A 27,762-nucleotide genomic window follows, 5' to 3' on the forward strand; every position below is an offset into this window, starting at 1 on the left:
AGAAATGGCTAAATCAGGCTAGAATTAAGGTTTTAGAATGGCCTTCCCAAAGTCCTAATAATAATAATAATACCTGAGATTTATATAGTGCTTTTCTAAGTACCCAAAGTCGCTTTACATATAGAACCCATCATTTATTCACACCTGGTCGTGGTAAGCTACTTTCATAGCCACAGCTGCCCTGGGGTAGACTGACGGAAGCGTGGCTGCAATTTGCGCCAACGGCCCCTCCGACCACCACCTATCATTCATCATTCAATTCACCAGTGTGAGTGGCACCGGGGGCAAAGGGTGAAGTGTCCTGCCCAAGGACACAACGGCAGCGATATTTGTATGGTAACAGGCGGGGAGCGAACCTGCAACCCGCAGGTTTCTGGCACGGTTGCTCTACCCACTACGCCATGCCGCCCCATGTCTGTCCTGACTTAAACGTGTGGACAATGCTGAAGTCACAAGTCCATGTCAGAAAACCAACACATTTAGCTGAACTGCACCAATTTTTGTCAAGAGGAGTGGTCAAAAATTCAACCAGAAGCTTGTGGATGGCTACCAAAACCGCCTTATTGGTCAGTCTATCCTAGCCCGTTAGCTGCTAGCATGCCGTGTGTTGTGCCTCGGTGTGCATTGTTTACACAACGTGCGGTACGCTACTTAATATGTCTGTGTGGAAACTCGTTCGGTACACCGCCGAACCGAACCGGAACCCCCGTACCGAAACTGTTCAATACAAATACACGCACCGTTACACCCCTACGATATAGTCATTTTCTATATCGCACGGAGACAAACCCGCGATATATCGAGTATATAGATACATCGCCCAGCCCTATATACAAACCCCGTTTCCATATGAGTTGGTAAATTGTGTTAGATGTAAATATAAACGGAATACATCCATCCATCTTCTTCCGCTTATCCGAGGTCGGGTCGCGGGGGCAGCAGCTTAAGCAGGGAAGCCCAGACTTTCCTCTCCCCAGCCACTTCGTCCAGCTCCTCCCGGGGGATCCCGAGGCGTTCCCAGGCCAGCCGGGAGAGATAGTCTTCCCAGCGTGTCCTGGGTCTTCCCCGTGGCCTCCTACCGGTCGGACGTGCCCGAAACACCTTCCTAGGGAGGCGTTCGGGTGGCATCCTGACCAGATGCCCGAACCACCTCATCTGGCTCCTCTCGATGTGGAGGAGCAGCGGCTTTACTTTGAGCTCCTCCCGGATGACAGAGCTTCTCACCCTATCTCTAAGGGAGAGCCCCGCCACCCGGCGGAGGAAACTCATTTCGGCCGCCTGTACCCGTGATCTTGTCCTTTCGGTCATAACCCAAAGCTCATTGACCATAGGTGAGGATGGGAACGTAGATCGACCGGTAAATTGAGAGCTTTGCCTTCCGGCTCAGCTCCTTCTTCACCACAACGGATCGATACAGCGTCCGCATTACTGAAGATGCCGCACCGATCCGCCTGTCGATCTCACGATCCACTCTGCCCCCACTCGTGAACAAGACTCCGAGGTACTTGAACTCCTCCACTTGGGGAAAGATCTCCTCCCCAACCCGGAGATGGCACTCCACCCTTTTCCGGGAGAGAACCATGGACTCGGACTTGGAGGTGCTGATTCTCATCCCAGTCGCTTCACACTCGGCTGCGAACCGATCCAGTGAGAGCTGAAGATCTTGGCCGGAGGAAGCCATCAGGACCACATCATCTGCAAATAGCAGAAACCTAATCCTGCAGCCACCAAACCAGATCCCCTCAACGCCCTGACTGCGCCTAGAAATTCTGTCCATAAAGGTTATGAACAGAATCGGTGACAAAGGGCAGCCTTGGCGGAGTCCAACCCTCACTGGAAACGTGTCCGACTTACTGCCGGCAATGCGGACCAAGCTCTGACACTGATTATACAGGGAGCGAACTGCCACAATAAGACAGTCCGTTACCCCATACTCTCTGAGCACTCCCCACAGGACTTCCCGGGGTACACGGTCGAATGCCTTCTCCAAGTCCACAAAGCACATGTAGACTGGTTGGGCAAACTCCCATGCACCCTCAAGGACCCTGCCGAGAGTATAGAGCTGGTCCACAGTTCCACGACCAGGACGAAAACCACACTGTTCCTCCTGAATCCGAGGTTCGACTATCCGGCGTAGTCTCCTCTCCAGTACACCTGAATAGACCTTACCGGGAAGGCTGAGGAGTGTGATCCCACGATAGTTGGAACACACCCTCCGGTTCCCCTTCTTAAAGAGAGGAACCACCACCCCGGTCTGCCAATCCAGAGGTACCGCCCCCGATGTCCACGCGATGTTGCAGAGTCTTGTCAACCAAGACATCCCCACAACATCCAGAGCCTTAAGGAACTCCGGGCGGGTCTCATCCACCCCCGGGGCCTTGCCACCGAGGAGCTTTTTAACTACCTCGGCAACCTCAGCCCCAGAAATAGGAGAGCCCACCACAGATTCCCCAGGCCCTGCTTCCTCATAGGAAGACGTGCTGGTAGGATTGAGGAGGTCTTCGAAGTATTCCCTCCACCGATCCACAACATCCGCAGTCGAGGTCAGCAGAGCACCATCCCCACCATACACGGTGTTGACACTGCACTGCTTCCCCTTCCTGAGGCGGCGGATGGTGGTCCAGAATTGCTTCGAAGCCGTCCGGAAGTCTTTTTCCATGGCCTCCCCAAACTCCTCCCATGTCCGAGTTTTTGCCTCCGCGACCGCTGAAGCCGCACACCGCTTGGCCTGTCGGTACCTGTCTGCTGCCTCGGGAGTCCCATGAGCCAAAAGAACCTGATAGGACTCCTTCTTCAGCCTGACGGCATCCCTTACCGCCGGCGTCCACCAACGGGTTCTAGGATTACCGCCACGACAGGCACCAACTACCTTGCGGCCACAGCTCCAATCGGCCGCCTCGACAACAGAGGTACGGAACATCGTCCACTCGGACTCAATGTCCAGCACCTCCCTCGTGACATGTTCAAAGTTCTTCCGGAGGTGGGAATTGAAACTCTCTCTGACAGGAGACTCTGCCAGGCGTTCCCAGCAAACCCTCACAATGCGTTTGGGCCTGCCAGGTCTGTCCGGCATTCTCCCCCACCATCGCAGCCAACTCACCACCAGGTGGTGATCGGTAGAAAGCTCCGCCCCTCTCTTCACCTGAGTGTCCAAAACATGAGACCGCAAATCCGATGACACAACTGCAAAGTCGATCATTGAACTGCGGCCTAGGGTGTCCTGGTGCCAAGTGCACATATGGACACCCTTATGTTTGAACATGGTGTTTGTTATCGACAATCTGTGACGAGCACAAAAGTCCAATAACAGAACACCACTCGGGTTCAGATCCGGGCGGCCATTCTTCCCAATCACACCTCTCCAGGTTTCACTGTCGCTGCCAACATGAGCGTTGAAGTCCCCCAGTAGAACGAGGGAATCACCCGGGGGAGCACTCTCCAGTACTCCCTCGAGTGAATCCAAAAAGGGTGGGTACTCTGAGCTGCCGTTTGGCGCGTAAACGCAAACAACAGTCAGGACCCGTCCCCCCACCCGAAGGCGGAGGGAAGCTACCCTCTCGTCCACCGGGTTGAACTCCAACGTGCAGGCTTTGAGCTGAGGGGAAACAAGAATTGCCACCCCAGCCCGTCGCCTCTCACTGCCGGCAACGCCAGAGTGGAAGAGAGTCCAGCCCCTCTCAAGAGACGTGGTTCCAGAGCCCTTGCTGTGCGTCGAAGTGAGTCCGACTATATCTAGCCGGAACTTCTCCACCTCACGCACTAGCTCAGGCTCCTTCCCCCCCAGCGAAGTGACGTTCCACGTCCCAAGAGCCAGCTTATGTAGCCGAGGATCGGACCGCCAAGTGCCCTGCCCTCGGCTTCCGCCCAGCTCACACTGCACCCGACCTCTATGGCCCCTGCTATGGGTGGTGAGCCCATTGGAGGGGGGACCCACGTTGCCTCTTCGGGCTGTGCCCGGCCGGGCCCCATGGGGACAGGCCAGGCGCTCGCCATCGTGCCCCACCCCCGGGCCTGGCTCCAGAGGGGGGCCCCGGTGACCCGCGTCCGGGCGAGGGAAATCTGGGTCCTTTGTTTATGTTCTTCATCGAGGTCTTCGAGCTGCTCTTTGTCTGATCCCTCACCTAGGACCAGTTTGCCTTGGGAGACCCTACCAGGGGGCATAGAAACCCCCGGACAACATAGCTCCTAGGATCATTGGGACACGCAAACTCCTCTACCACGGTAAGGTGGCAGCTCAGAGAGGAGATACAATGATTTGCAAATCCTTTTCAACCCATATTCAATTGAATGCACTACAAAGACAAGATATTTGATGTTCAAACTCATAAACTTTTTTTTTTTTTTTGCAAATAATAGTTAACTTAGAATTTCATGGCTGCAACACGTGACAAAGTAGTTGGGAAAGGGCATGCTCACCACTGTGTTACATGGCCTTTCCTTTTAACAACACTCAGTAAACGTTTGGGAACTGAGGAGACACATTTTTTTAGCTTCTCAGGTGGAATTCTTTCCCATTCTTGCTTGATGTACAGCTTAAGTTGTTCAACAGTCCGGGGGTCTCCGTTGTGCTATTTTAGGCTTCATAATGCGCCACACATTTTCAATGGGAGACAGGTCTGGACTACAGGCAGGCCAGTCCAGTACCCGCACTCTTTTACTATGAAGCCACGTTGATGTAACACATGGCTTGGCATTGTCTTGCTGCAATAAGCAGGGGCGTCCATGGTAACGTTGCTTGGATGGCAACATATGTTGCTCCAAAACCTGTATGTACCTTTCAGCATTAATGGTGCCTTCACAGATGTGTAAGTTACCCATGTCTTGGGCACTAATACACCCCCATACCATCACAGATGCTGGCTTTTCAACTTTGCGCCTATAACAATCCGGATGGTTCTTTTCCCCTTTGGTCCGGAGGACACAACGTCCACAGTTTCCAAAAACAATTTGAAATGTGGACTCGTCAGACCACAGAACACTTTTCCACTTTGTATCAGTCCATCTTAGATGAGCTCAGGCCCAGCGAAGCCGACGGCGTTTCTGGGTGTTGTTGATAAACGGTTTTCGCCTTGCATAGGAGAGTTTTAACTTGCACTTACAGATGTAGCGACCAACTGTAGTTACTGACAGTGGGTTTTTGAAGTGTTCCTGAGCCCATGTGGTGATATCCTTTACACACTGATGTCGCCTGTTGATGCAGTACAGCATGAGGGATCGAAGGTCACGGGCTTAGCTGCTTACGTGCAGGGATTTCTCCAGATCCTCTGAACCCTTTGATATTACGGACCGTAGATGGTGAAATCCCTAAATTCCTTGCAATAGCTGGTTGAGAAAGGTTTTTCTTAAACTGTTCGACAATTTGCTCACGCAGTTGTTGACAAAGTGGTGACCCTCGCCCCATCCTTGTTTGTGAATGACTGAGCATTTCATGGAATCTACTTTTATACCCAATCATGGCACCCACCTGTTCCCAATTTGCCTGTTCACCTGTGGGATGTTCCAAATAAGTGTTTGGTGAGCATTCCTCAACTTTATCAGTATTTATTGCCACCTTTCCCAACTTCTTGGTCACGTGTTGCTGGCATCAAATTCTAAAGTTAATGATTATTTGCAAAAAAAAAAAAATGTTTATCAGTTTGAACATCAAATATGTTGTCTTTGTAGCATATTCAACTGAATATGGGTTGAAAATGATTTGCAAATCATTGTATTCCGTTTATATTTACATCTAACACAATTTCCCAACTCATATGGAAACGGGGTTTGTATATGTATATAACGTACAGAGACATCCTGGATGAAAACCAACGCTTCCCATCCAATCTGATGGAGCTGTAATTCCTGCCAAAGTTGCATCATCAAAGTATCGAGGAAAGTGTCTACTTTCCGGATGCACTGTGTGAGTATAAATTGACGGGAGTCACTCACCTCTCACCACCTTCTCTTTCAGGCGTTGTCTCTCCTGGGCTTTCTGTCGAACGGCAGCTAAGGCCTCCAAGCCTTCCTGGATTTTCCTCCTTTCTCGAGTGTTCCATCGTTCCCTCTCCTCGCGCTCCGCCTCCACCCCGCCGAGCGCCCAGGCTTCTGCACATGCTCTGTCTCTGGGGAACACAGGCCTGTCGTCGAGGAAAGTCAGCTGCTTGAGGCGCACGGTCAGAGTCTTCCTGTAGTCGGGGATCCTTCTCACCACTTCGTTGCCCGTCAGGGTGAGGACGCGTAATTCGGGCATGGCTTCAAGTACAGGAAGGATCTCAGGGTCCTGTAAGAGGTTGTGGGCCAGATCCAGCACGCTGATGGATGGACACTGACTCAAGTGTTCTATGGCCTTCACGCCCGCCAGTTTGTTATGAGCCATCTGCAGGGTACTCAGCTCAGGAAGGCTGGAGATGTTCTCGATGGTGTTTATGTAATTGTTGGAGACGTTCAGAGTGCGTAACCTTTTTAGAGCGCCCAGGTTTTCCAGCTTGTGGATAAGGTTCTGCTGGAGGAACAAGCAGCGGAGATCGACCTGCGCGTCCAAGTTCCCGATCTGTTGCAACCCGTTGCTTTCCAACCATAGACATTTGAGTCCTGTGTACTCCTCTAGGTTTTCAATTGTGGAGAAACCCTTGTAGTGCAGATACAATGTGTCATTGAGGAATGGCGTGGAATAGAGTTTGTTCTGCTTACAGTGGTCCCTTAAAAAGGTCTTGGTTATCCGCGGCCCAGGAAGCTTATTTTCTTCTTCAGCAGGTGTTCCTTGGATATCTGCACATCCAATTTGAGTTCCTGTTGTTTTCTTATTTGACATTTCAGTCATCTCAACCAGAGACATTGTTCAAAAAAAGAGCGTTTAGGTTTCTATTTGAGTGTACTTGCCCAAAAAGAGAGACTCCACCTGCTAGTCCCCGATCAACAAAGAGCTCAATGTTAGTTGATGTTTTTGTCACTATGGTAACGCTTCGACTACCGGATATGTCCCTTGGTTCCTACCGGACTAGTTAACTGACACGCATCCCTTTAAAAATACCTACATGGCGTAAGGGATTATATTTACAAGTAGTGCGTCAACGTTTGGAATACACTGTCAACGTTGTATTCGAAAAGTAAGAGTTACGCATGTTTAAAGGGCAGGATATTGATTTTGCTATATTATGGTAACGCTGCAACTACCGGAAGTTGTCACTTTTTTTTTACCGGACTAGTATACATGAAACACATCCCTGTAAAATAGCAACATGACGTCAGGGATTCTATTTACAAGTAGTGCGTCAACGTTTTATTCGAAAAGTAAGAGTTACGCATGTTAAAAAAGCAGGATATTGGTATGTTGCTATTATGGTAACACTGCAACTACCGGAAGTTGTTACTTGTTTTTTACCGGCCTAATATACATGAAACACTTCCCTGTAAAATAGCAACATGACGTCAGGGATTGTATCTAAAAAATAATGCGTCAACGTTTTATTCGAAAAGTAAGAGTTACGCATGTTTAAATGGCGGGATATTGATATTTTGCTCTTACGGTAATGCAACTACCGGAAGTTGTTACTTGTTTTTTACCGGACTAGTATACATGAAACACATCCCTGTAAAATAGCAACATGACGTCAGGGATTCTATTTACAAGTAGTGTGGCAATGTTTAGAATACACTGAGAACATTTTATTCGAAAAGTAAGAGTTACGCATGTTCAAGGAGCATGATATTGGTATTTTGCTATTATTGTAACTCTGCAACTACCGGAAGTTGTCACTTGTTTTTTTTTACCGGACTAGTATACATGAAACACATCCCTGTAAAATAGCAACATGACGTCAGGGATTATATTTAAAAAAAAAAAATGCGTTAACATTTTGGTTCGAATATAGTAGATGGATATAAGTGTTTGTGGGTTGTTTTTTTTAAAGAATGTGGCAACATATTTATTACCATATTATTATACCCCGATTTAAACAAGTTGAAAAACTTATTCGGGTGTTACCATTTAGTGGTCAATTGTACGGAATATGTACTGTACTGTGCAATCTACTAATAAAAGTTTCAATCCATCAAAATGTTTTTCATCGGACTGGTTTAACCGATGCACACCTCTGTCAAAGTAGCAAAATGGCGTCAGAGTTTATCCTCTACAGTGGCGACTTGACTTTTGTACAACGCTTCCAATGTTTTCTAACATTAACGCCAGTTCGAATGGCCGGATATTGTTACTTTGGCAGTCGGATGTTGTCACTCGCTTCCCACCATACTGGTTTAATTTAGGCACGCCTCTGTCAAAATAGCAGCATGGCGTTAAGGAACTTAAAAAGTGCCACGTTGGCTTTTGCAATACGCTGCCAAAATGTTTTAACTAACCGTTTCAGAGCTGGATATTTGGATGTTATTGTTGCCACGGTAACGCGCCATTGACCGGATATGGTCGCTTGTTTCCCACCCGGACTTGGTGGAGTGTGACGCACGCCAGTAGCAACATGGCGTCGGGGCTTATCCTCAAAAGTGGTGCGGTGACGCTGGGAATGCGCTGCCAACGTTTGAGTTGGAATGTGACCGTCACGCAGGTCCGAGGGGTGAAGCGATGGATGAGAGCCTACACGCACCTGATGGCACTGAAGCTCAAGATTGAAGGTCCTTCACCGCCCCAACCAAGGTGAGGCTAACGTGTTGGCTAGTGATGGTCTCAAGGGGATTCATGTTTTGGACTCATTTAACATTTTGTGTTTGTTTACATTTTATAGCGGCGTGTAAACATATGCTAAAATAATCATTGTTAACCCATTCGTGTTGAGATGGGGACGTCCCGACATACTTGCCAACCTTGAGACCTCCGAATTCGGGATATTTGGGGGGGGGGTATATTTATAGCTAGAAATCACTGAAATTCAAGTATTTCTTTTTTATATATATATCCTCGACTTTTAGTGAATTCTAGCTTTATATATATATATATATATATATATATATATATATATATATATATATATATATATATATATATATATAAAAAAGACATAAAAGAAAAAAAATTATTAAATTGTTATATGTATTCAGTGATTATACTATAAAGTTATTTTCCATTTAACTTCACCAGTTTTAGATTATTTTTTTATTCAAAATCGCTGAATTTTCACATTTGCCATTCAAATACTGAGAAGAGACGGTGCGGTGAACCGCAGCCAGTTGTGCCTCAACATGGATTGCTGACTCGGCTAACTGCTGGCCTGCTGTGCAGTGAGACCGTATTGCTATATGAATTATATTATACATTTCCATAGTTTAGTTAGCTGAGGTATATAATGTACAGTGTATTTTGTCAACAACTGTATGTGTGTAACGTATTTCTTGTGCTGAGCAATCATAAAACTGCTGCGAAGACGCACTGGCTGAGGCTCGCAGTAATCCCGCCTCCTGGTGCCGGTTAATGCACCCCCGCCGTAGAACGCACCCCCGTCGTAGAACGCACCCCCCGACGGGAGTGCCCCACCAACCAAAGCCCACACCCAAACCCCCCACGTGCGAGACCAAACCCACTCAAAAAAGTCACCCAACAAGAAGCCAAAAAGTGCAAAAACAACAATGCTCGCGTTGGAGGAGCCGCGAACGACCGCAGGGCCACAACATTAGGTACACCTGCAGACTGCAGCACGGATTTCATATTTCATTCATTCACAACTCCTCCAACACGAACATTATTGTTTTTGCACTTTTTGGCTTCTTATTAAATAACTTTTTAAAAAGATTCAATCTTGCATGTGGAAAGTTTAAGTGTGGGCTTTAGTTGATCTAACACTCCCGTCAGGGGGTGCGTTTTACGGCGGGGGTGCATTAATCCAGCACAACCATAATAAAGTTTTTTTTATTAAATGTGCTTTTTTGTGTGCTACAGTTAGTATGTGTAAAGTTAAAGTTAAGTTAAAGTACCAATGATTGTCACACACACACACTAGGTGTGGTGAAATTTGTCCTCTGCATTTGACCCATCCCTTGATCACCCCCTGGGAGGTGAGGGGAGCAGTGGGCAGCATCGGCGCTACGCCCGGGAATCATTTTTGGTGATTTAACCCCCAATTCCAACCCTTGATGCTGAGTGCCAAGCAGGGAAGAATGCTGCTATGAGCTTTTAAACATAACCCGTTAACTGCTGCCAATCAAATGGTGAATAAGATACTCTTTAGGGTTCATATGTTTGTAAATCTGACTGTGATGAAGTCAGTGCCTCACCAGCCATGAACCTCACCGCACGTCACTGATATATATATATATATATATATCCATCCATCCATCCATCCATCTTCTTCCGCTTATCCGAGGTCGGGTCGCGGGGGAAGCAGCCTAAGCAGGGAAGCCCAGACTTCCCTCTCCCCAGCCACTTCGTCCAGCTCCTCCCGGGGGATCCCGAGGCGTTCCCGGGCCAGCCGGGAGACATAGTCTTCCCAACGTGTCCTGGGTCTTCCTCGTGGCCTCCTACCGGTCGGACGTGCCCTAAACAACTCCCTAGGGAGGCGCTTGGGTGGCATCCTGACTAGATGCCCGACCCACCTCATCTGGCTCCTCTCGATGTGGAGGAGCAGCGGCTTTACTTTGAGCTCCCCCCGGATGACAGAGCTTCTCACCCTATCTCTAAGGGAGAGCCCCGCCACCCGGCGGAGGAAACTCATTTCGGCCGCTTGTACCCGTGATCTTGTCCTTTCGGTCATAACCCAAAGCTCATGACCATAGGTGAGGATGGGAATATAGATCGACCGGTAAATTGAGAGCTTTGCCTTCCGGCTTAGCTCCTTCTTCACCACAACGGATCGATACAGCGTCCGCATTACTGAAGACGCCGCACCGATCCGCCTGTCGATCTCACGATCCACTCTTCCCTCACTCGTGAACAAGACTCCGAGGTACTTGAACTCCTCCACTTGGGGCAAGATCTCCTCCCCAACCCGGAGATGGCACTCCACCCTTTTCCGGGCGAGAACCATGGACTCGGACTTGGAGGTGCTGATTCTCATCCCAGTCGCTTCACACTCAGCTGCGAACCGATCCAGTGAGAGCTGAAGATCCTGGCTAGATGAAGTCATCAGGACCACATCATCTGCAAAAAGCAGAGACCTAATCCTGCAGCCACCAAACCGAATCCCTTCAACGCCTTGACTGCGCCTAGAAATTCTGTCCATAAAAGTTATGAACAGAATCGGTGACAAAGGGCAGCCTTGGCGGAGTCCAACCCTCACCGGAAACGTGTCCGACTTACTGCCGGCAATGCGAACCAAGCTCTGACACTGATCATACAGGGAGCGGACCGCCACAATCAGACAGTCCGAAACCCCATATTCTCTGAGCACTCCCCACAGGACTTCCCGAGGGACACGGTCGAATGCCTTCTCCAAGTCCACAAAGCACATGTAGACTGGTTGGGCAAACTCCCATGCACCCTCAAGGACCCTGCCGAGAGTATAGAGCTGGTCCACAGTTCCACGACCAGGACGAAAACCACACTGTTCCTCCTGAATCCAAGGTTCGACTATCCGGCGTAGCCTCCTCTCCAGTACACCTGAATAGACCTTACCGGGAAGGCTGAGGAGTGTGATCCCACGATAGTTAGAACACACCCTCCGGTTCCCCTTTTTAAAGAGAGGAACCACCACCCCGGTCTGCCAATCCAAAGGCACTGCCCCCGATGTCCACGCGATGCTGCAGAGTCTTGTCAACCAAGACAGCCCCACAGCATCCAGAGCCTTAAGGAACTCCGGGCGGATCTCATCCACCCCCGGGGCCTTGCCACCGAGGAGCTTTTTAACTACCTCAGCAACCTCAGCCCCAGAAATAGGAGAGCCCACCACAGATTCCCCAGGCACTGCTTCCTCATAGGAAGACATGTTGGTGGGATTGAGGAGGTCTTCGAAGTATTCCCTCCACCGATCCACAACTTCCGCAGTCGAGGTCAGCAGAACACCATCCGCACCATACACGGTGTTGGTAGTGCACTGCTTCCCCTTCCTGAGGCGGTGGATGGTGGTCCAGAATCGCTTCGAAGCCGTCCGGAAGTCGTTTTCCATGGCTTCCCCGAACTCCTCCCATGTCCGAGTTTTTGCCTCCGCGACCGCTGAAGCCGCACACCGCTTGGCCTGTCGGTACCTGTCCGCTGCCTCAGGAGTCCCATGAGCCAAAAGAACCCGATAGGACTCCTTCTTCAGCTTGACGGCATCCCTCACCGCCGGTGTCCACCAACGGGTTCTAGGATTACCGCCACGACAGGCACCAACTACCTTGCGGCCACAGCTCCAATCAGCCGCCTCAACAATAGAGGTGCGGAACATGGTCCACTCGGACTCAATGTCCAGCACCTCCCTCGTGACATGTTCAAAGTTCTTCCGGAGGTGGGAATTGAAACTCTCTCTGACAGGAGACTCTGCCAGACGTTCCCAGCAAACCCTCACAATGCGTTTGGGCCTGCCAGGTCTGTCCGGCATCCTCCCCCACCATCGCAGCCAACTCACCACCAGGTGGTGATCGGTAGAAAGCTCCGCCCCTCTCTTCACCCGAGTGTCCAAAACATGAGGCCGCAAATCCGATGACACAACTACAAAGTCGATCATGGAACCGCGGCCTAGGGTGTCCTGGTGCCAAGTGCACATATGGACACCCTTATGCTTGAACATGGTGTTCGTTATGGACAATCCGTGACGGGCACAAAAGTCCAATAACAAAACACCACTTGGGTTCAGATCCGGGCGGCCATTCTTCCCAATCACGCCTCTCCAGGTTTCACTGTCGTTGCCAATATGAGCGTTGAAGTCCCCCAGTAGAACGAGGGAATCACCCGAGGGAGCACCCTCAAGTACTCCCTCGAGTGAATCCAAAAAGGGTGGGTACTCTGAGCTACTGTTTGGCGCGTAAGCAGTCAGGACCCGTCCCCCCACCCGAAGGCGGAGGGAAGCTACCCTCTCGTCCACCGGGTTGAACTCCAACATGCAGGCTCTGAGCCGGGGGGAAACAAGAATTGCCACCCCAGCCCGTCGCCTCTCACTGCTGGCAACGCCAGAGTGGAAGAGAGTCCAGCCCCTCTCGAGAGAACTGGTTCCAGAGCCTTTGCTGTGCGTCGAGGTGAGTCCGACTATATCCAACCGGAACTTCTCTACCTCGCGCACTAGCTCAGGTTCCTTCCCCCCCAGCGAGGTGACGTTCCACGTCCCAAGAGCTAGCTTCTGTAGCCGAGGATCGGACCGCCAAGTGCCCTGCCTTCGGCTACCGCCCAGCTCACATTGCACCCGACCTCTATGGCCCCTGCTATGGGTGGTGAGCCCATTGGAGGGGGGACCCACGTTGCCTCTTCGGGCTGTGCCCGGCCGGGCCCCATGGGGACAGGCCCGGCCACCAGGCGCTCGCCATCGTGCCCCAACTCCGGGCCTGGCTCCGGAGGGGGGCCCCGGTGACCCGCGTCCGGGCGAGGGAAGTCTGAGTCTCGGTTCTTGCATTTCCATAGAAGTCTTCGAGCTGCTCTTTGTCTGATCCCTCACCTAGGACCTGTTTGTCTTGAGAGACCCTACCAGGGGGCATGGAAGCCCCCGGACAACATAGCTCCTAGGATCATTGGGACACGCAAACTCCTCTACCACGTTAAGGTGGCAGCTCAGAGAGGAGTATATATATATATATATATATATATATACACAAACCCCGTTTCCATATGAGTTGGGAAATTGTGTTAGATGTAAATATAAACGGAATACAATGATTTGCAAATAATTTTCAACCCATATTCAGTTGAATATGCTACAAAGACAACATGTTTGATGTTCAAACTGATAAACATTTTATTTTTTTGCAAATAATTATTAACTTTAGAATTTGATGCCAGCAACACGTGACAAAGAAGTTGGGAAAGGTGGCAATAAATACTGATAAAGTTGAGGAATGCTCATCAAACACTTATTTGGAACATCCCACAGGTGTGCAGGCAAATTGGGAACAGGTGGGTGCCATGATTGGGTATAAAAGTAGATTCCATGAATTACTCAGTCATTCACACACAAGGATGGGGCGAGGGTCACCACTTTGTCAACAAATGCGTGAGCAAATTGTATATATAATGTATATATAATTAATAATTATTATAATTGGTTATTAAGAGTACCGTATTTTCCGCACTATAAGGCGCACCTAAAAACCACAAATTTTCTCAAAAGCTAACAGTGCGCCTTATAACCCGGTGCGCTTTATTACGATTCATTTTCATAAAGTTTCGATCTCGCAACTTCGGTAAACAGCCGCCATCTTTTTTCCCGGTAGAACAGGAAGCGCTTCTTCTTCTACGCAAGCAACCGCCAAGGTAAGCACCCGCCCCCATAGAACAGGAAGCGCTTCTTCTTCTACTGTAAGCTACCGCCCGCCCCCGGAAGAAGAAGAAAAAACGCGCGGATATCACCGTACGTTTCATTTCCTGTTTACATCTGTAAAGACCACAAAATGGCTCCTACTAAGCGAAAAGGATCCGGTTCATAAAAAGACGCAATCTCTCCATCCGCACACGGATTACTACCGTATTTCACAGCAACTGATATTCCTGTGAACCGCACTGTGGAACGGGAGCACGTACGGTGAATATTCGCACCACAGGGAATGAGAAGTCATCCTTCACTGTGGTTCTAGCTTGCCATGCTAACTTCCACCCATGGTGATATTCAAAAGGAAGACCTTGCCAAAAGAGACCTTTCCAGCCGGCGTCATCATAAAAGCTAACTCGAAGGGATGGATGGATGAAGAAAAGATGAGCGAGTGGTTAAGGGAAGTTTACGCGAAGAGGCCGGGTGGCTTTTTTCACACAGCTCCGAAGGCGAACACACCTTCACTAAGACGGGCAGACAGCGCCGGACGACATACGCCAACATCTGCCAGTGGATCGTAAATGCCTGGGCAGATATTTCGGTCACAACTGTGGTCCGAGCTTTCCGGAAGGCAGGATTCACAGAACAACAGCGACACTGACTCCCGATGACTTCGACGTGACGGAACCGGCCATTTTGGATACCACGCTTGCGCAACTTTTCAATTCGGACACCGAAGACGAAGAATTCGAAGGATTTACGAATGAAGAATAACTTCAGAAGGTGAGCGCTATGTTTATTTTGTGTGTTGTGACATTAACGTTCGAGCAACATTATGTTACTATTGCTCTACACCATTTTGAATTTTACTATGTTTGTGATTGCACATTTGCGTACATTTTGGGACAGAGTTGTTAGAACGCTGGTTTTCAATATATTATTAAAGTTTGACTGAACTATCTGACTGTTTTTTTGACATTCACTTTAGCGCAGCGTTTTTTTGACATTCACTTTAGCGCAGCGTAGGCGCGGCTTATAGTCCGGGGCGGCTTATTGGTGGACAAAATTATGAAATATGTAATTCATAGAAGGTGCGGCTAATAATCCGGTGCGCCTTATAGTGCGGAAAATACGGTATGTGAAAGTTCAACTCCTACTGTGTTTACTTCAGTGATGACCTCCTTAAGGCTTTTTAATCAATCAGAAATATCAAGCAGCTAAAATGCGCCCAACATGGATAAGTGTGGAGAGAGTGTTTTGCATTTTTCCCATCGTCCCTTGTAACGGATTTAAATGGGTGTCATTTTGATTTTTTTGTGTTGATTGGACTTTTTTTTTTATAATATCCACAAAGTTAAATGTTTGGGTTGTGTTATGTGTGAGCATGTTTGTTGAATTTTTTTGTACTGGTTGATTTTTTTTTTTCTGCACCATGATTAGGAAAGGTTGTTTGGATTGGGTCATATAAATAAATGCTGTACTTTTTTGACTTGAAAGTACAATGAATGGCAGAGTTACTTTTGATGGCCACCAGAGGGAGATACATTGGTACCAACTAGGAACTAGATCACTGGATAGTTATATATGATATGGATACACCCGGTCAAATTGTTTATTGAACTTAGCCCAAATGCGGACCGTTGACGTCTGCAATTTGGCCCGCGGCCATAGTTTGGGCACCCCTACAATAAGTGTCATAATTCCTTGCTAAAATAGACAGTTGCAAAATAAATAGTTGACAAATGAGCAGAAAACAGGCAAAAATAATATTTTAGGAACTCAAGTCAATGTTCCAAGTAGGTGGATAAAAATATATCAATATATAATGATAGACACGTAATCGAGATTAGAGACTACAAATGAGAGCTGCAGAGAGCGAAGGAATTGTCGATAAAACAGAAAAAGTCAACTTGACACAATGGCAGTTTTTTGGATATTTTCAAACGGGACCGTAGTCCTTGGCCGCGCTCTTTTTTTTCTTTTTTTTTTCAACCCTCGGCCATTCCCTATTCAGATGTACGGAAACTATAGGTTGGAACTAAAGTGAAGGACTATATACATAAAATAAATAACACGGTGTTGGTTCCTGAAAGAAGCCTTGTGATTGTTCCATCTGGTTTTGAACTCTCCCTCGGTTAATCCTACATATGTGTCGGATGTGTTAATGTCCTTGCGTGTTACCTTAGATTGGTAGACAACTGATGTTTGTAAGCACCCCCCGTTGAGAGGGCAATCAGGTTTCTTTCGACAGTTGCAGCCTTTGTTGGTTTTGGAGTCGCTCTGTCCGGGGGCCGACGGCTCATTTGCAATTGTTTTGTTGTGGTTTGAGATAATTTGTCGTATATTGTTCATACAGCTGTAGCTCAATTTAATGTTGTTCTTGTTGAATACTTTTCTTAGGGTGTTGTCTTTGGGAAAGTGTTTGTCAATCAGATTGAGGAATTTGTGTCCAATGTTAGTTGAGACGTTTTTGCTGTATGGGGGGTTGTACCAGATGATGTCGTTTCGTTTTCTGTTCTTTTTTGGTTGGTTTCCTGGCGTGGGTTCATAGGTGAGGGTGAAATTGTATCCGCTTTCATCAAGGGCTTTTTGGTACGGGGGGGTTGCTTGGTCAAATTCAGCTTTGCTAGATGACAGCATCGATAGCCTTTTATTAATTCCGGTAGGTATTCTTTTCGTGGTGGTGACCATCCTGACCAGATGCCCGAACCACCTCATCTGGCTCCTCTCGATGTGGAGGAGCAGCGGCTTTACTTTGAGCTCCTCCCGGATGGCAGAGCTTCTCACCCTATCTCTAAGGGAGAGCCCCGCCACCCGGCGGAGGAAACTCATTTCGGCCGCTTGTACCCGTGATCTTGTCCTTTCGGTCATAACCCAAAGCTCATGACCATAGGTGAGGATGGGAACGTAGATCGACCGGTAAATTGAGAGCTTTGCCTTCCGGCTCAGCTCCTTCTTCACCACAACGGATCGATACAGCGTCCGCATTACTGAAGACGCCGCACCGTCTGTCGATCTCACGATCCACTCTTCCCTCACTCGTGAACAAGACTCCGAGGTACTTGAACTCCTCCACTTGGGGCAAGATCTCCTCCCCAACCCGGAGATGGCACTCCACCCTTTTCCGGGCGAGAACCATGGACTCGGTCCAGTAATATTTAAATAATAATTGCTGCCTAACAGGTTCATTTCCATACTTAAATAAGAAAAACAAACCAAATTAAATATTACACAGATCATGTAATTTTCTGGCAGTAAACCTGCAATAAAATAGTTTACATTTTATCACTTTGCACTATTTTGTTACACTTTATTCAGCATTTTTTTTATTTATTCCTTATTTTTTCACCTTCATTAAAATTGGTTATTGTTAAGTGTTTTTTGTGGTTTTAGAATTTTGTTTACATTGATTTTTTTGAGTGTTTTCCATGCTTGTTTTGACATTTCCTTTCCTTTTTGCCTTGATAGCCGAGGGGATTACAATCAGAGGAAGGTTACATTTGAATTAAAAATAATATTTTTTAATATATTTTTCTCCCGGTCCATGTTTTTCATTGGTCATAAAAAATCAATAATTATGCATATCACCAATATAAAAAACATATATCTTGAATTTACCGTATTTTACGGACTATAAGGCACTCCTTTTTTTCCCCTCAAAACTTGACAGTGCGCCTTATAACCCGGTGCACCTAATGTAAGGAATAAGTTTGGTTGAGCTTACCCTCCTCAAAGCTATTTTATTTGGTACATGGTGTAATGATAAGTGTGACCAGTAGATGGCAGTCAAACATAAGAGATAAGTGTCGGCTGCACTATGATGGCAGTATGTCTCAACAACAGCAACATTTTAAATGTTAGAGCATTGCACACGGAGCTCAAAAATCTATCAAAATGTTTTAGTACGACTTTGGTAAGCTATGAAGCCGCACCGCTTGAAGGATTGTCGGCACATTAAACATGCGAGTATTATTATGGTGTGTGTATAAGGTAAGACAATATCTGGTGTTTTGTTTCGCAATATTAGGCAAAAGCAACTTTTCTTACCTTCTGGTAACTGCTGATCTGTATTTGGGATCTGCATAAATCCTGAAAATTTGCACATGTCCGCCTTTGTGGTCGATAAGCTTCTTCTTTTTCTCTGTCTTGTTATGTGACATTCATCCTCTGCTGTTGCCATTTCTAATATAAAAAAGTAATGTAAAGTTCTTACTTATATCTGTCAGTAAACTCACCATGAAAGTGCTAAAACATACCGGTGTAGTGAGTTTACATTATTCACCCAAGGAACTTTAGTTATTAGAGAGGCGGGGCGGCATGGTGTAGTGGGTAGAGCAACCATGCCAGAAACCTGAGGGTTGCAGGTTCGCTCCCCGCCTCTTACCATCCAAAAAAAAATCGCTGCCGTTGTGTCCTTGGGCGGGACACTTCACCCTTTGCCCCCGGTGCCCCTCACACCGGTGAATTGAATGATGAATGATAGGTGGTGGTCGGAGGGGCCGTTGGCGCAAATTGCAGCCACGCTTCCGTCAGTCTACCCCAGGGCAGCTGTGGCTATGAAAGTAGCTTACCACCACCAGGTGTGAATGATTGATGGGTTCTACATGTAAAGCGACTTTGGGTACTTAGAAAAGCGCTATATAAATCCCAGTTATTATTATTATTATTATTAGAGAGTTCCGGTCGGACGTTTTTTTCACGGGACACATTTCCGGTGGAGATGCTGCTCCGTTATTGATTTAAGTAAAGTCTGAATGTTATTAAAACAGTTAGCTCCATCTTTTGACACTTCTTCCACTCCCGTCCTTGCACGCTACACCGCTACAACAAAGATGATGGGGAGAAGACACTGCCGAAGGTGAGCCACGCAAATAAGACCGCCCACAAAACGGCGCATCCAGAGGCAACTGTCAGAAAGCGGCTTGAAGATGATCAGTAAAACATCATCTATGCAACATTTTGACCAAAGAACCACCATTACATGTTATGTAGACCACAAGGAAGTGTTTTACATTTAGAAAAAAAAAATATATATATATATGACTCCTTTAATGCGCCCTATAATCCGGTGCGCCTAATATATGAAAACAAATGAAAAATAACCATTCATCGGCAATGCGCCTTGTAATCCGGTGCACCCTATGGTCTGGAAAATACGGGATACGGTTTAGAGCCATATCGCCCAGCCCCTAATTCCACCACTCCTGGCTTCAACTGCTCGCCCACAAGCTCTTCGGAGCAGACGTTGAAACAAAGGTCCCACAAACTGCAAGAGCCAAAATGCTTTCCTCTTCCTTCTTAATCTTCTATGTGCAATAATTCCGTTCATAAAACTTTGATTGCACAAAATCCTTGAAATGTCCACAAATACGCAAGGCCTATGAGACCTACCGCAATTGGAGACATGTTTATTACGTCATGTCTGCATGCGGGTCAGATTGCGCTCAAATTAGACATTGCAATCTTTTTTTAATGTGCATGAGGACTACATAAAAAGATGGTATTTGGCGAAAAAGTCTATATTGGACATCCTACCCTTTTGTGTGAATGTAGCCTTTCTTACTTCCAGGGCGGGAACAAAGTATAGTCAAATCTACATTTAAAAAATAATTGATAAGTTAAAGTTAAAATACCAATGATTGTCACACACACACTAGGTGTGGTGAAATGTGTCCTCTGCATTTGACCCATCCCCTTGATCACCCCCTGGGAGGTGAGTGGAGCAGTGGGCAGCAGCGGTGCCGCGCCCGGGAATCATTTTGGTGATTTAATCCCCAATTTCAACCCTTGATGCTGAGTGCCAAGCAGGGAGGTAATGGGTCCCATTTCTATAGTCTTTGGTATGACAACCAAACAATTACATAAGGCGACTCGGTAAAGAATCTGGGTATTATCTTCGACCCAACTCTCTCGTTTGAGTCACACATTAAGAGTGTTACTAAAACGGCCTTCTTTCATCTCCGTAATATCGCTAAACTTCGTTCCATTTTGTCCACTAGCGACGCTGAGATCATTATTCATGCGTTCGTTACGTCTCGTCTCGATTACTGTAACATATTATTTTTGGGTCTCCCTATGTCTAGCATTAAAAGATTACAGTTGGTACAAAATGTGGCTGCTAGACTTTTGACAAGAACAAGAAAGTTTGATCATATTACGCCTATACTGGCTCACCTGCACTGGCTTCCTGTGCACTTAAGATGTCACTTTAAGGTTTTACTACTTACGTATAAAATACTACACGGTCTAGCACCAGCCTATCTTGCCGATTGTATTGTACCATATGTCCCGGCAAGAAATCTGCGTTCAAAGAACTCCGGCTTATTAGTGATTCCCAGAGCCCAAAAAAAAGTCTGCGGGCTATAGAGTGTTTTCTATTCGGGCTCCAGTACTATGGAATGCCCTCCCGGTAACAGTTAGAGATGCTACCTCAGTAGAAGCATTTAAGTCCCATCTTAAAACTCATTTGTATACTCTAGCCTTTATATAGCCCCCCTTTTTTAGACCAGTTGATCTGCCGTTTCTTTTCCTTTCTCCTCTGCTCCCCCTATCCCTTGTGGAGGGGGGGACACACAGGTCCGGTGGCCATGGATGAAGTGCTGGCTGTCCAGAGTCGAGACCCGGGGTGGACCGCTCGCCTATGTATCTGTTGGGAACATCTCTGCGCTGCTGACCCGTCTCCGCTCGGGATGGTTTCCTGCTGACCCCACTATGGACTGGACTCTTACTATTATGTTGGATCCACTATGAACTGGACTCTCACAATATTATGTTAGACCCACTCGACATTCATTGCATTCGGTCTCCCCTAGGGGGGGGGGGGGGGTTACCCACATATGCGGTCCTCTACAAGGTTTCTCATAGTCATTCACATCGACGTCCCACTGGGGTGAGTTTTTCCCTTGCCCTTATGTGGGCTCTGTACCGAGGATGTCGTTGTGGCTTGTGCAGCCCTTTGAGACACTTGTGATTTAGGGCTATATAAATAAACATTGATTGATTGATTGATTGACTTGGCCGGGGGTTTGAACTCACAACCTACCGATCTCAGGGCGGACACTCGAACCCAGTGGTTCTTAACCTTGTTGGAGGTATCGAACCCCACCAGTTTCATATGCGCATTCACCGGACCCTTCTTTAGTGAAAAAAATATATATATATATATAAAGTTATTTGTTTTTTTTACCGGTGCATGAACATCACCTTGTTCAAAGAACAAAACCAACACAGTGCATGAACTCACAACTAAATTACACACCTGCAAATCAGTGTGACTTCTGCTGTTGCCGTATCCATAATATGCCGATAGGAGAAGTTTTTATTTACACAATGAGTCGGGTGTGTCTCGACCTCCGCGGCGGAGGCTCCGCCGAACCCCTGAGGCCGACTCATCGAACCCCTAGGGTTCGATCGAACCCAGGTTAAGAACCACTGCTCTAACCACTAGGCCACTGAGTAGGTGATACAAATTTGTTATCGGTCTTGCAAAGCAGGAAGTTAACGGTATAGCTCTAAAAAGTTGTCACGTCATGTGTAGCTCTGAAAAAATACAAAGCTAATCAGCTTCATGTCTGCATTTCTTCCAGATCTCAAAAGCCTAATTGGGATTATCATGCGGAGGTCCAGGCTTTCAGCACGCGCCTACTTGAGAACTTTTCCCTGGAGCTGCTGAAAACGGCTTTTGTTAATCCCTGTTACCTGCAGGGGGAACAGAACAGGCGACAGGAGCTGGGCATGGACTCTGCGGTCGCTGCTCTTGCTCTGAAAGATAACCTGGAATTGAGCGCCCAGGGAGAAACCTTCACCAAAGACTTCCTGACGGATTGGTGCAGGGCCAGCTTCCCCGAGCTGCCGACGGAAGGGGTGGAGAGTATCGTGGGGCACCTCTCGAGCCTGGACATTGTCAGCGAAGTAGCCCGAAATGTCGGCATTGAAGATCTAACCCTGAGTTTAGAATTCCCTGTCCCGGATGAGGTGCTTCGTTCTACGTTCATGGCAGTGATTGGAGCGCTACATGGAAGTGCTGGAGCCGAGCGCACTGGATATTTCCTCAGGGTAAGTTCATCAATTTCTTTACATATTCAGGTTAGAGTGAGAGATGCGCCGATTAGGATCAGCCGATTTCTATGTGATCGCCATTGCCAATTAATGCTGATCACAAAGGCCGTTCCCCTCTGTCTGACTTTGTATTTATTTTTAGTCCCTTGGCTGACCAGCAGCTAATTATGTGTTTCCATACGCAGTGTGGAGCCGCTCCCATTAGGTCGATCGCGAGTTACAGATCGATCCTGAGGCAGTAAAAAAAAATAAACCTAAAAGTTAGCGATCATCAATCGTCACTACAACGTCACTTGATTGACATTCAAAGATCTTGTGCGATGACGCCGGCTGCTGCATGCTCAGTATGAAGAAGAAAAAAGCGACCTGCAGAACGCGAGAAGCACTTTTTATTTCAACGGACTCTCTCCGCACAGTTCCTGTCTTCACAAAAAAAGTGCACCTCCTTCCTGCCTGTGCTGACAAAATAAGAGTCTCCGAAAGCTAGTGCATACAAGCTATGGAGTTAACTCCAATGTATTTCTTGAAAGGGGTAAAAAAAACGAGTATGGAAGCGGTACAAATAAGAAGCTAAAAACAACCACTTTCATGTTGTATTGGAGAGAGAGAAGATCTTTTTTCCCTCCATAATGTCAATTTGAATTTGTGGAACTTATCAGCACTACTATAAATCCCGGCTGGTTCCAATCATTGCAAGTAATCAGAATAAGGTAATACACCAACTTATCTTATTTTCTTTATGAAAAAAGGGAATCTTTGTGTTAAACATGCTTGTATTTTTACTAAACACCTTAACAAAAGCATTTTTTTAATCAATCAATCAATCGTTTGCTTACATAGCCCTAAATCACGCGTGTCTCAAAGGGCTGCACAAGCCACAACGACATTCTCGACTCAGAGCCCACATCAGGGCAAGAAAAAACTCAACCCAATGGGATGACAATGAGAAACCTTGGAGAGGACCGCAGATGTGGGGACCTCCCCCCTGGGCGACCGGTGCAATGGACGTCGAGTGGATCTGGCATAATATTGTGAGAGTCCAGTCCATAGTGGATCTAACATAATAGTGAGAGTCTAGTCCATAGTGGGGGCAGCAGGAGACCATCCCAAGCGGAGACAGGTCAGCAGTGCAGAGATGTCCCCAACCGATGCACAGAGGAGCGGTCCACCCCGGGTCCCGACTCTGGACAGCCAGCACTTCATCCATGGCCACCGAACCTGTGTCCCCCCTCCACGAAGAAGAAGGGGGCAGAGCAGAAAAGAAACGGCAGATCAACTGCTCTAAAAGGGGGGTCTATTTAAAGGCTAGAGCATACAAATTAGTTTTAAGATGGGACTTAAATGCTTCTACTGAGGTAGCATCTCTAACTGTTACCGGAAGGGCATTCCATAGTACTGGAGCCCGAATAGAAAACGCTCTATAGCCCGCAGACTTTTTTTGGGCTCTGGGAATCACTAATAAGCCGGAGTTCTTTGAACGCAGATTTCTTGCCGGGACATATGGTACAATACAATCTGCAAGATAGGATGGAGCTAGACCGTTAAGTATTTTATACGTACTAGAGATGCGCGGATAGGCAATTATTTCATCCGCAACCGCATCAGAAAGTCGTCAACCATCCGCCATCCACCCGATGTAACATTTAATCAGAACCGCATCCGCCCGCACCCGCCCGTTGTTATATATCTAATATAGACGATGCAAGGCATTAGTGAGGTTATAAAGCTTTTGCCTGTTAAAGAAAGGAGACTGATCCAATGCAGCACAGACATTCGCGTGCCACGCTGTCACGGCCCAGACGCATACCAGTGCGCAATCATATGGGAGCCACGCTGAGCGCACCTCCAAGCACGTCTCGCTGCCGGCGACGGCCGGGTATGGGCCCGACGCTCCAGCGCCATCCATTTTCAGGGCTAGTTGATTCGGCAGGTGGGTTGTTACACACTCCTTAGCGGGTTCCGACTTCCATGGCCACCGTCCTGCTGTGTATATCAACCAGGGTGAGCCCCACCCCTTTCGTGAGCGCACTGCGCGCGGAGTGACCCCTGTTACGCGCCCCCGGCAACAGGGGTGGCGGGCAGGTAAGCTGCGCGGGCGGAGCGCGCGGAGTGACCCCTGTTACGAGCCCCCGGCCACGGGGGTGGCGGGCAGGTAAGCTGCTTACCTGCTGCGCGTGACGCCGGCCGCGGCGAAGGCGGACGAGGCGGGGTGTCAGTGCGGTGGGCGCGGTGGTGACCCTGGACGTGCGTCGGGCCCTTCTCGCGGATCGCCTCAGCTACGGCTCCCGGTGGGGCCCTCTCGGGGGAAGGGGCCTCGGTCCCGGACCCCGGCGAGGCGTCCCTTCTCCGCTCCGTAAAGTGTCCATCTCTTCTTTCTTTTTTTCTTCTGTTGTGGCATATGCTGCAGGTGTCTGCTCGTTTTTCGTATGTGGGTAACAACATTTAACTATGTATATATATTTCCGAATTGGTTTAACTGCCACCCGCCTGAATCTATTTAAAATCTTTTTTTAATTTTTATTTCAACTGCCCGACCCGACCCGCGGATAAAATCTAATTTTTTTAAAATTTCATCCGCCCGATCCGCGGACTCCGCGGTTGTGCCCGCAAACCGCGCATCTCTAATACGTACAGTAAGTAGTAAAACCTTAAAGTCACATCTTAAGTGCACAGGAAGCCAGTGCAGGTGAGCCAGTATAGGCGTAATATGATCAAACTTTCTTGTTCTTGTCAAAAGTCTAGCAGCCGCATTTTGTACCAACTGTAATCTTTTAATGCTAGACATAGGGAGTCCCGAAAATAATACGTTACAGTAATCGAGACGAGACGTAACGAACGCATGAATAATGATCTCAGTGTCGCTAGTGGACAAAATGGAACGCATTTTAGCGATATTACGGAGATGAAAGAAGGCCGTTTTAGTAACACTCTTAATGTGTGACTCAAATGAGAGAGTTGGGTCGAAGATAATACCCAGATTCTTTACCGAGTCGCCTTGTGTAATTGTTTGGTTGTCAAATGTTAAGGTGGTATTAAAAAATAGGTGTCGGTGTCTAGCAGGACCGATAATCAGCATTTCCGTTTTCTTAGCGTTTAGTTGCAAAAAGTTAGCGGACATCCATTGTTTAATTTCATTAAGACACGCCTCCAGCTGACAACAATCCGGCGTGTTGGTCAGCTTTAGGGGCATGTAGAGTTTGGTGTCATCAGCGTAACAGTGAAAGCTAATACCGCATATGCGTATGATGTCATATGTGATGTGTCATATATATACCGTATTTTTCGGAGTATAAGTCGCACCGGCCGAAAACGCATAATAAAGAAGGAAAAAAACATATATAAGTCGCACTGGAGTATAAGTCGCATTTTAGGGGGAAATTTATTTGATAAAACCCAACACCAAGAATAGACATTTGAAAGGCAATTTAAAATAAATAAAGAATAGTGAACAACAGGCTGAATAAGTGTATGCTATATGACGCATAAATAACCAACTGAGAACGTGCCTGGTATGTTAACGTAACATATTATGGTAAGAGTCATTCAAATAACTATAACATATAGAACATGCTATATGTTTACCAAACAATCTGTCACTCCTAATCGCTAAATCCCATGAAATCTTATACGTCTAGTCTCTTACGTGAATGAGCTAAATAATAATATTTGATATTTTACGGTAATGTGTTAATAATTTCACACATAACGCTCCTGAGTATGTCGCAAAAACTATGAAAAAAACTGCGACTTATAGTCCGAAAAATACAATATATATATATACACACACATTGAATGTGTGTGTGTGTGTGTGTGTGTGTGTGTGTGTGTGTGTGTGTGTGTGTGTATATATATATATATATATACACACACATACACACACACATATATATACTGTATATACACACACATATACTGTGTATATATATATATTTATCTAATATGTATAGCTATGATGGCCACATGTGTTGCCTTCATTATAACACTCATTACCGGTAATTTTTTGTGGCTCCAGAAAGATTTTTATTTTTTTTGGTCCAATATGGCTATTTCAACATTTTGGGTTGCTGACCCCTGGTCAAGGGAGACTGAAGTGTCCGGTACATTCAACTCTGTGAAACTCGTCCATTTTGACGCGCAACGCTAGCCCTGCAACACCATCTGTCGCTTGGTCCCCATCTTCTCCACTCTTTTCACGTGTACTTCAGTGTGGCAAAGAGCCAGCTTTTGGTCTCCGGTGCAAACTTGGCCAAAAGGCTCCAGTAGGAAGATCCAAAAGTCCCAAAAGAGAAGTCCCAAAAGTGGCACCGCTTGTTGCGCAATCCTCAAAGGGCTTGAAACCAAAAACAAAAAAACACACACAAAAACAATAACACAAAATAAGACACAAGAACACAGAGCTCCTGCAACCAGCAGCCACTACAGCGGCGCCATCTTAGGAGAAAAAAGTTAGTTAATACATGGGATCGAACTCATTAATGGATGATTGCTATCGGCTGCATCAAACCCTGATCGGAACTTTAACTGTCTAATAATCTATTTATCTACTCACACACCCCTTTATCCTTGTTCTTAGGACTTCCTGGTCTCCCAGCTGATAGGAAAAGACCTGTTCGATATGTGGACTGTAATTAATCCCATGGGACTTTTGGTAGAGGAACTGAATAAAAGGAACATTCCTCTTCCAGAGCCCCGCCTCATTAGGTCTGCTGGGTCCAGCACCGTCCTGCCGCTGTATTTTGTTGGTCTGTACAGGTATGTGTCTGATTTGTTTTTCTATCAACCATGTTCAAGTGGTCATTTGATTTATTCTACCTCTCCTCCGTCCAGCGATAAGAAGCTCCTGGCTCAGGGTCCAGGCGAGACACTGGCTGCGGCAGAGGAGGAGGCAGCCTGCGTGGCCCTGCGGAAACTCTACGGCTACACTGAGAACCGCAGACCCTTTGACTTCACCGCAAAACCGCAGCATGAGCAGCCTTTACTTCAGTCGGTCAGCAGCAGTTAATAAAACCTCAACAAAAACTGTCTTCCATTATCAATATTGGCCAAATAATTTGTCTTATTTGGACCATAGTCATTGCCTTGTGGGCTTTAAAATGTCACTATATACCCTGAACAAGTTGTACGTTTAATATAAATTTTGGGAAAATATTTAAACTTAAAAAAAATCTCCTGATTTTTGTATTGAATATCCAGTGTACATAATATAAATTGGAATTGCAATGGTAGTCGTGATGCAATTGTGTTCACTTGGAATAAAGTATGTGTCATCTACTTCGTCTTTGTCTATGAGCTTCCCTTCAGAACCTAATATGGCCTGCAATACACTTAAAACACTTATTTTAGCAATAAAGAGTACTTTGTACAGTATGTGTACATATATACCATGTGCGTTATGTTGATTTGTTTAGATCAG

The 27,762-nt window shown here is 46.9% G+C and overlaps 2 protein-coding genes across 3 annotated transcripts in view; one reads left to right on the forward strand and one right to left on the reverse strand.

The window, feature by feature from the left end:
• dnaaf1 (dynein axonemal assembly factor 1) overlaps nucleotides 1-7,093 on the reverse strand; it is a 28,820-nt gene extending 21,727 nt beyond the window's left edge. For both annotated transcript variants that reach the window (XM_061925654.1, XM_061925653.1), the window contains exon 1: nucleotides 5,929-7,093. In XM_061925654.1, coding sequence (XP_061781638.1) covers nucleotides 5,929-6,814 — 886 coding nt within the window. In that variant the 5' untranslated portion in view covers nucleotides 6,815-7,093. The remainder of the gene's footprint in view (nucleotides 1-5,928) is intronic.
• A 1,079-nt stretch (nucleotides 7,094-8,172) lies between these two features.
• Nucleotides 8,173-27,626, forward strand: mrpl44 (mitochondrial ribosomal protein L44). Its single transcript, XM_061925960.1, has 4 exons — nucleotides 8,173-8,626; nucleotides 21,878-22,346; nucleotides 26,923-27,101; nucleotides 27,177-27,626. Exons 1-4 carry the CDS (start codon nucleotides 8,451-8,453, stop codon nucleotides 27,349-27,351), a joined length of 999 nt encoding a protein of 332 aa, XP_061781944.1. The 5' UTR covers nucleotides 8,173-8,450; the 3' UTR covers nucleotides 27,352-27,626.
• Nucleotides 27,627-27,762: the final 136 nt, after the last annotated feature.

Source organism: Nerophis lumbriciformis, linkage group LG30, assembly GCF_033978685.3.
Source record: "Nerophis lumbriciformis linkage group LG30, RoL_Nlum_v2.1, whole genome shotgun sequence".
NCBI lineage: Eukaryota > Metazoa > Chordata > Actinopteri > Syngnathiformes > Syngnathidae > Nerophis > Nerophis lumbriciformis.

What these genes read in the sequence shown, in the direction of transcription:
- mrpl44 (XM_061925960.1), top strand. Translation starts at nt 8,451, where the DNA reads ATGGCGTCGGGGCTTATCCTCAAAAGTGGTGCGGTGACGCTGGGAATG. An exon ending in GCACTGGATATTTCCTCAGG is followed by an intron (nt 22,347 to 26,922) that starts GTAAGTTCATCA and finishes CCTTGTTCTTAG; the next exon opens with GACTTCCTGGTCTCCCAGCT. An exon ending in TATTTTGTTGGTCTGTACAG is followed by an intron (nt 27,102 to 27,176) that starts GTATGTGTCTGA and finishes TCCTCCGTCCAG; the next exon opens with CGATAAGAAGCTCCTGGCTC.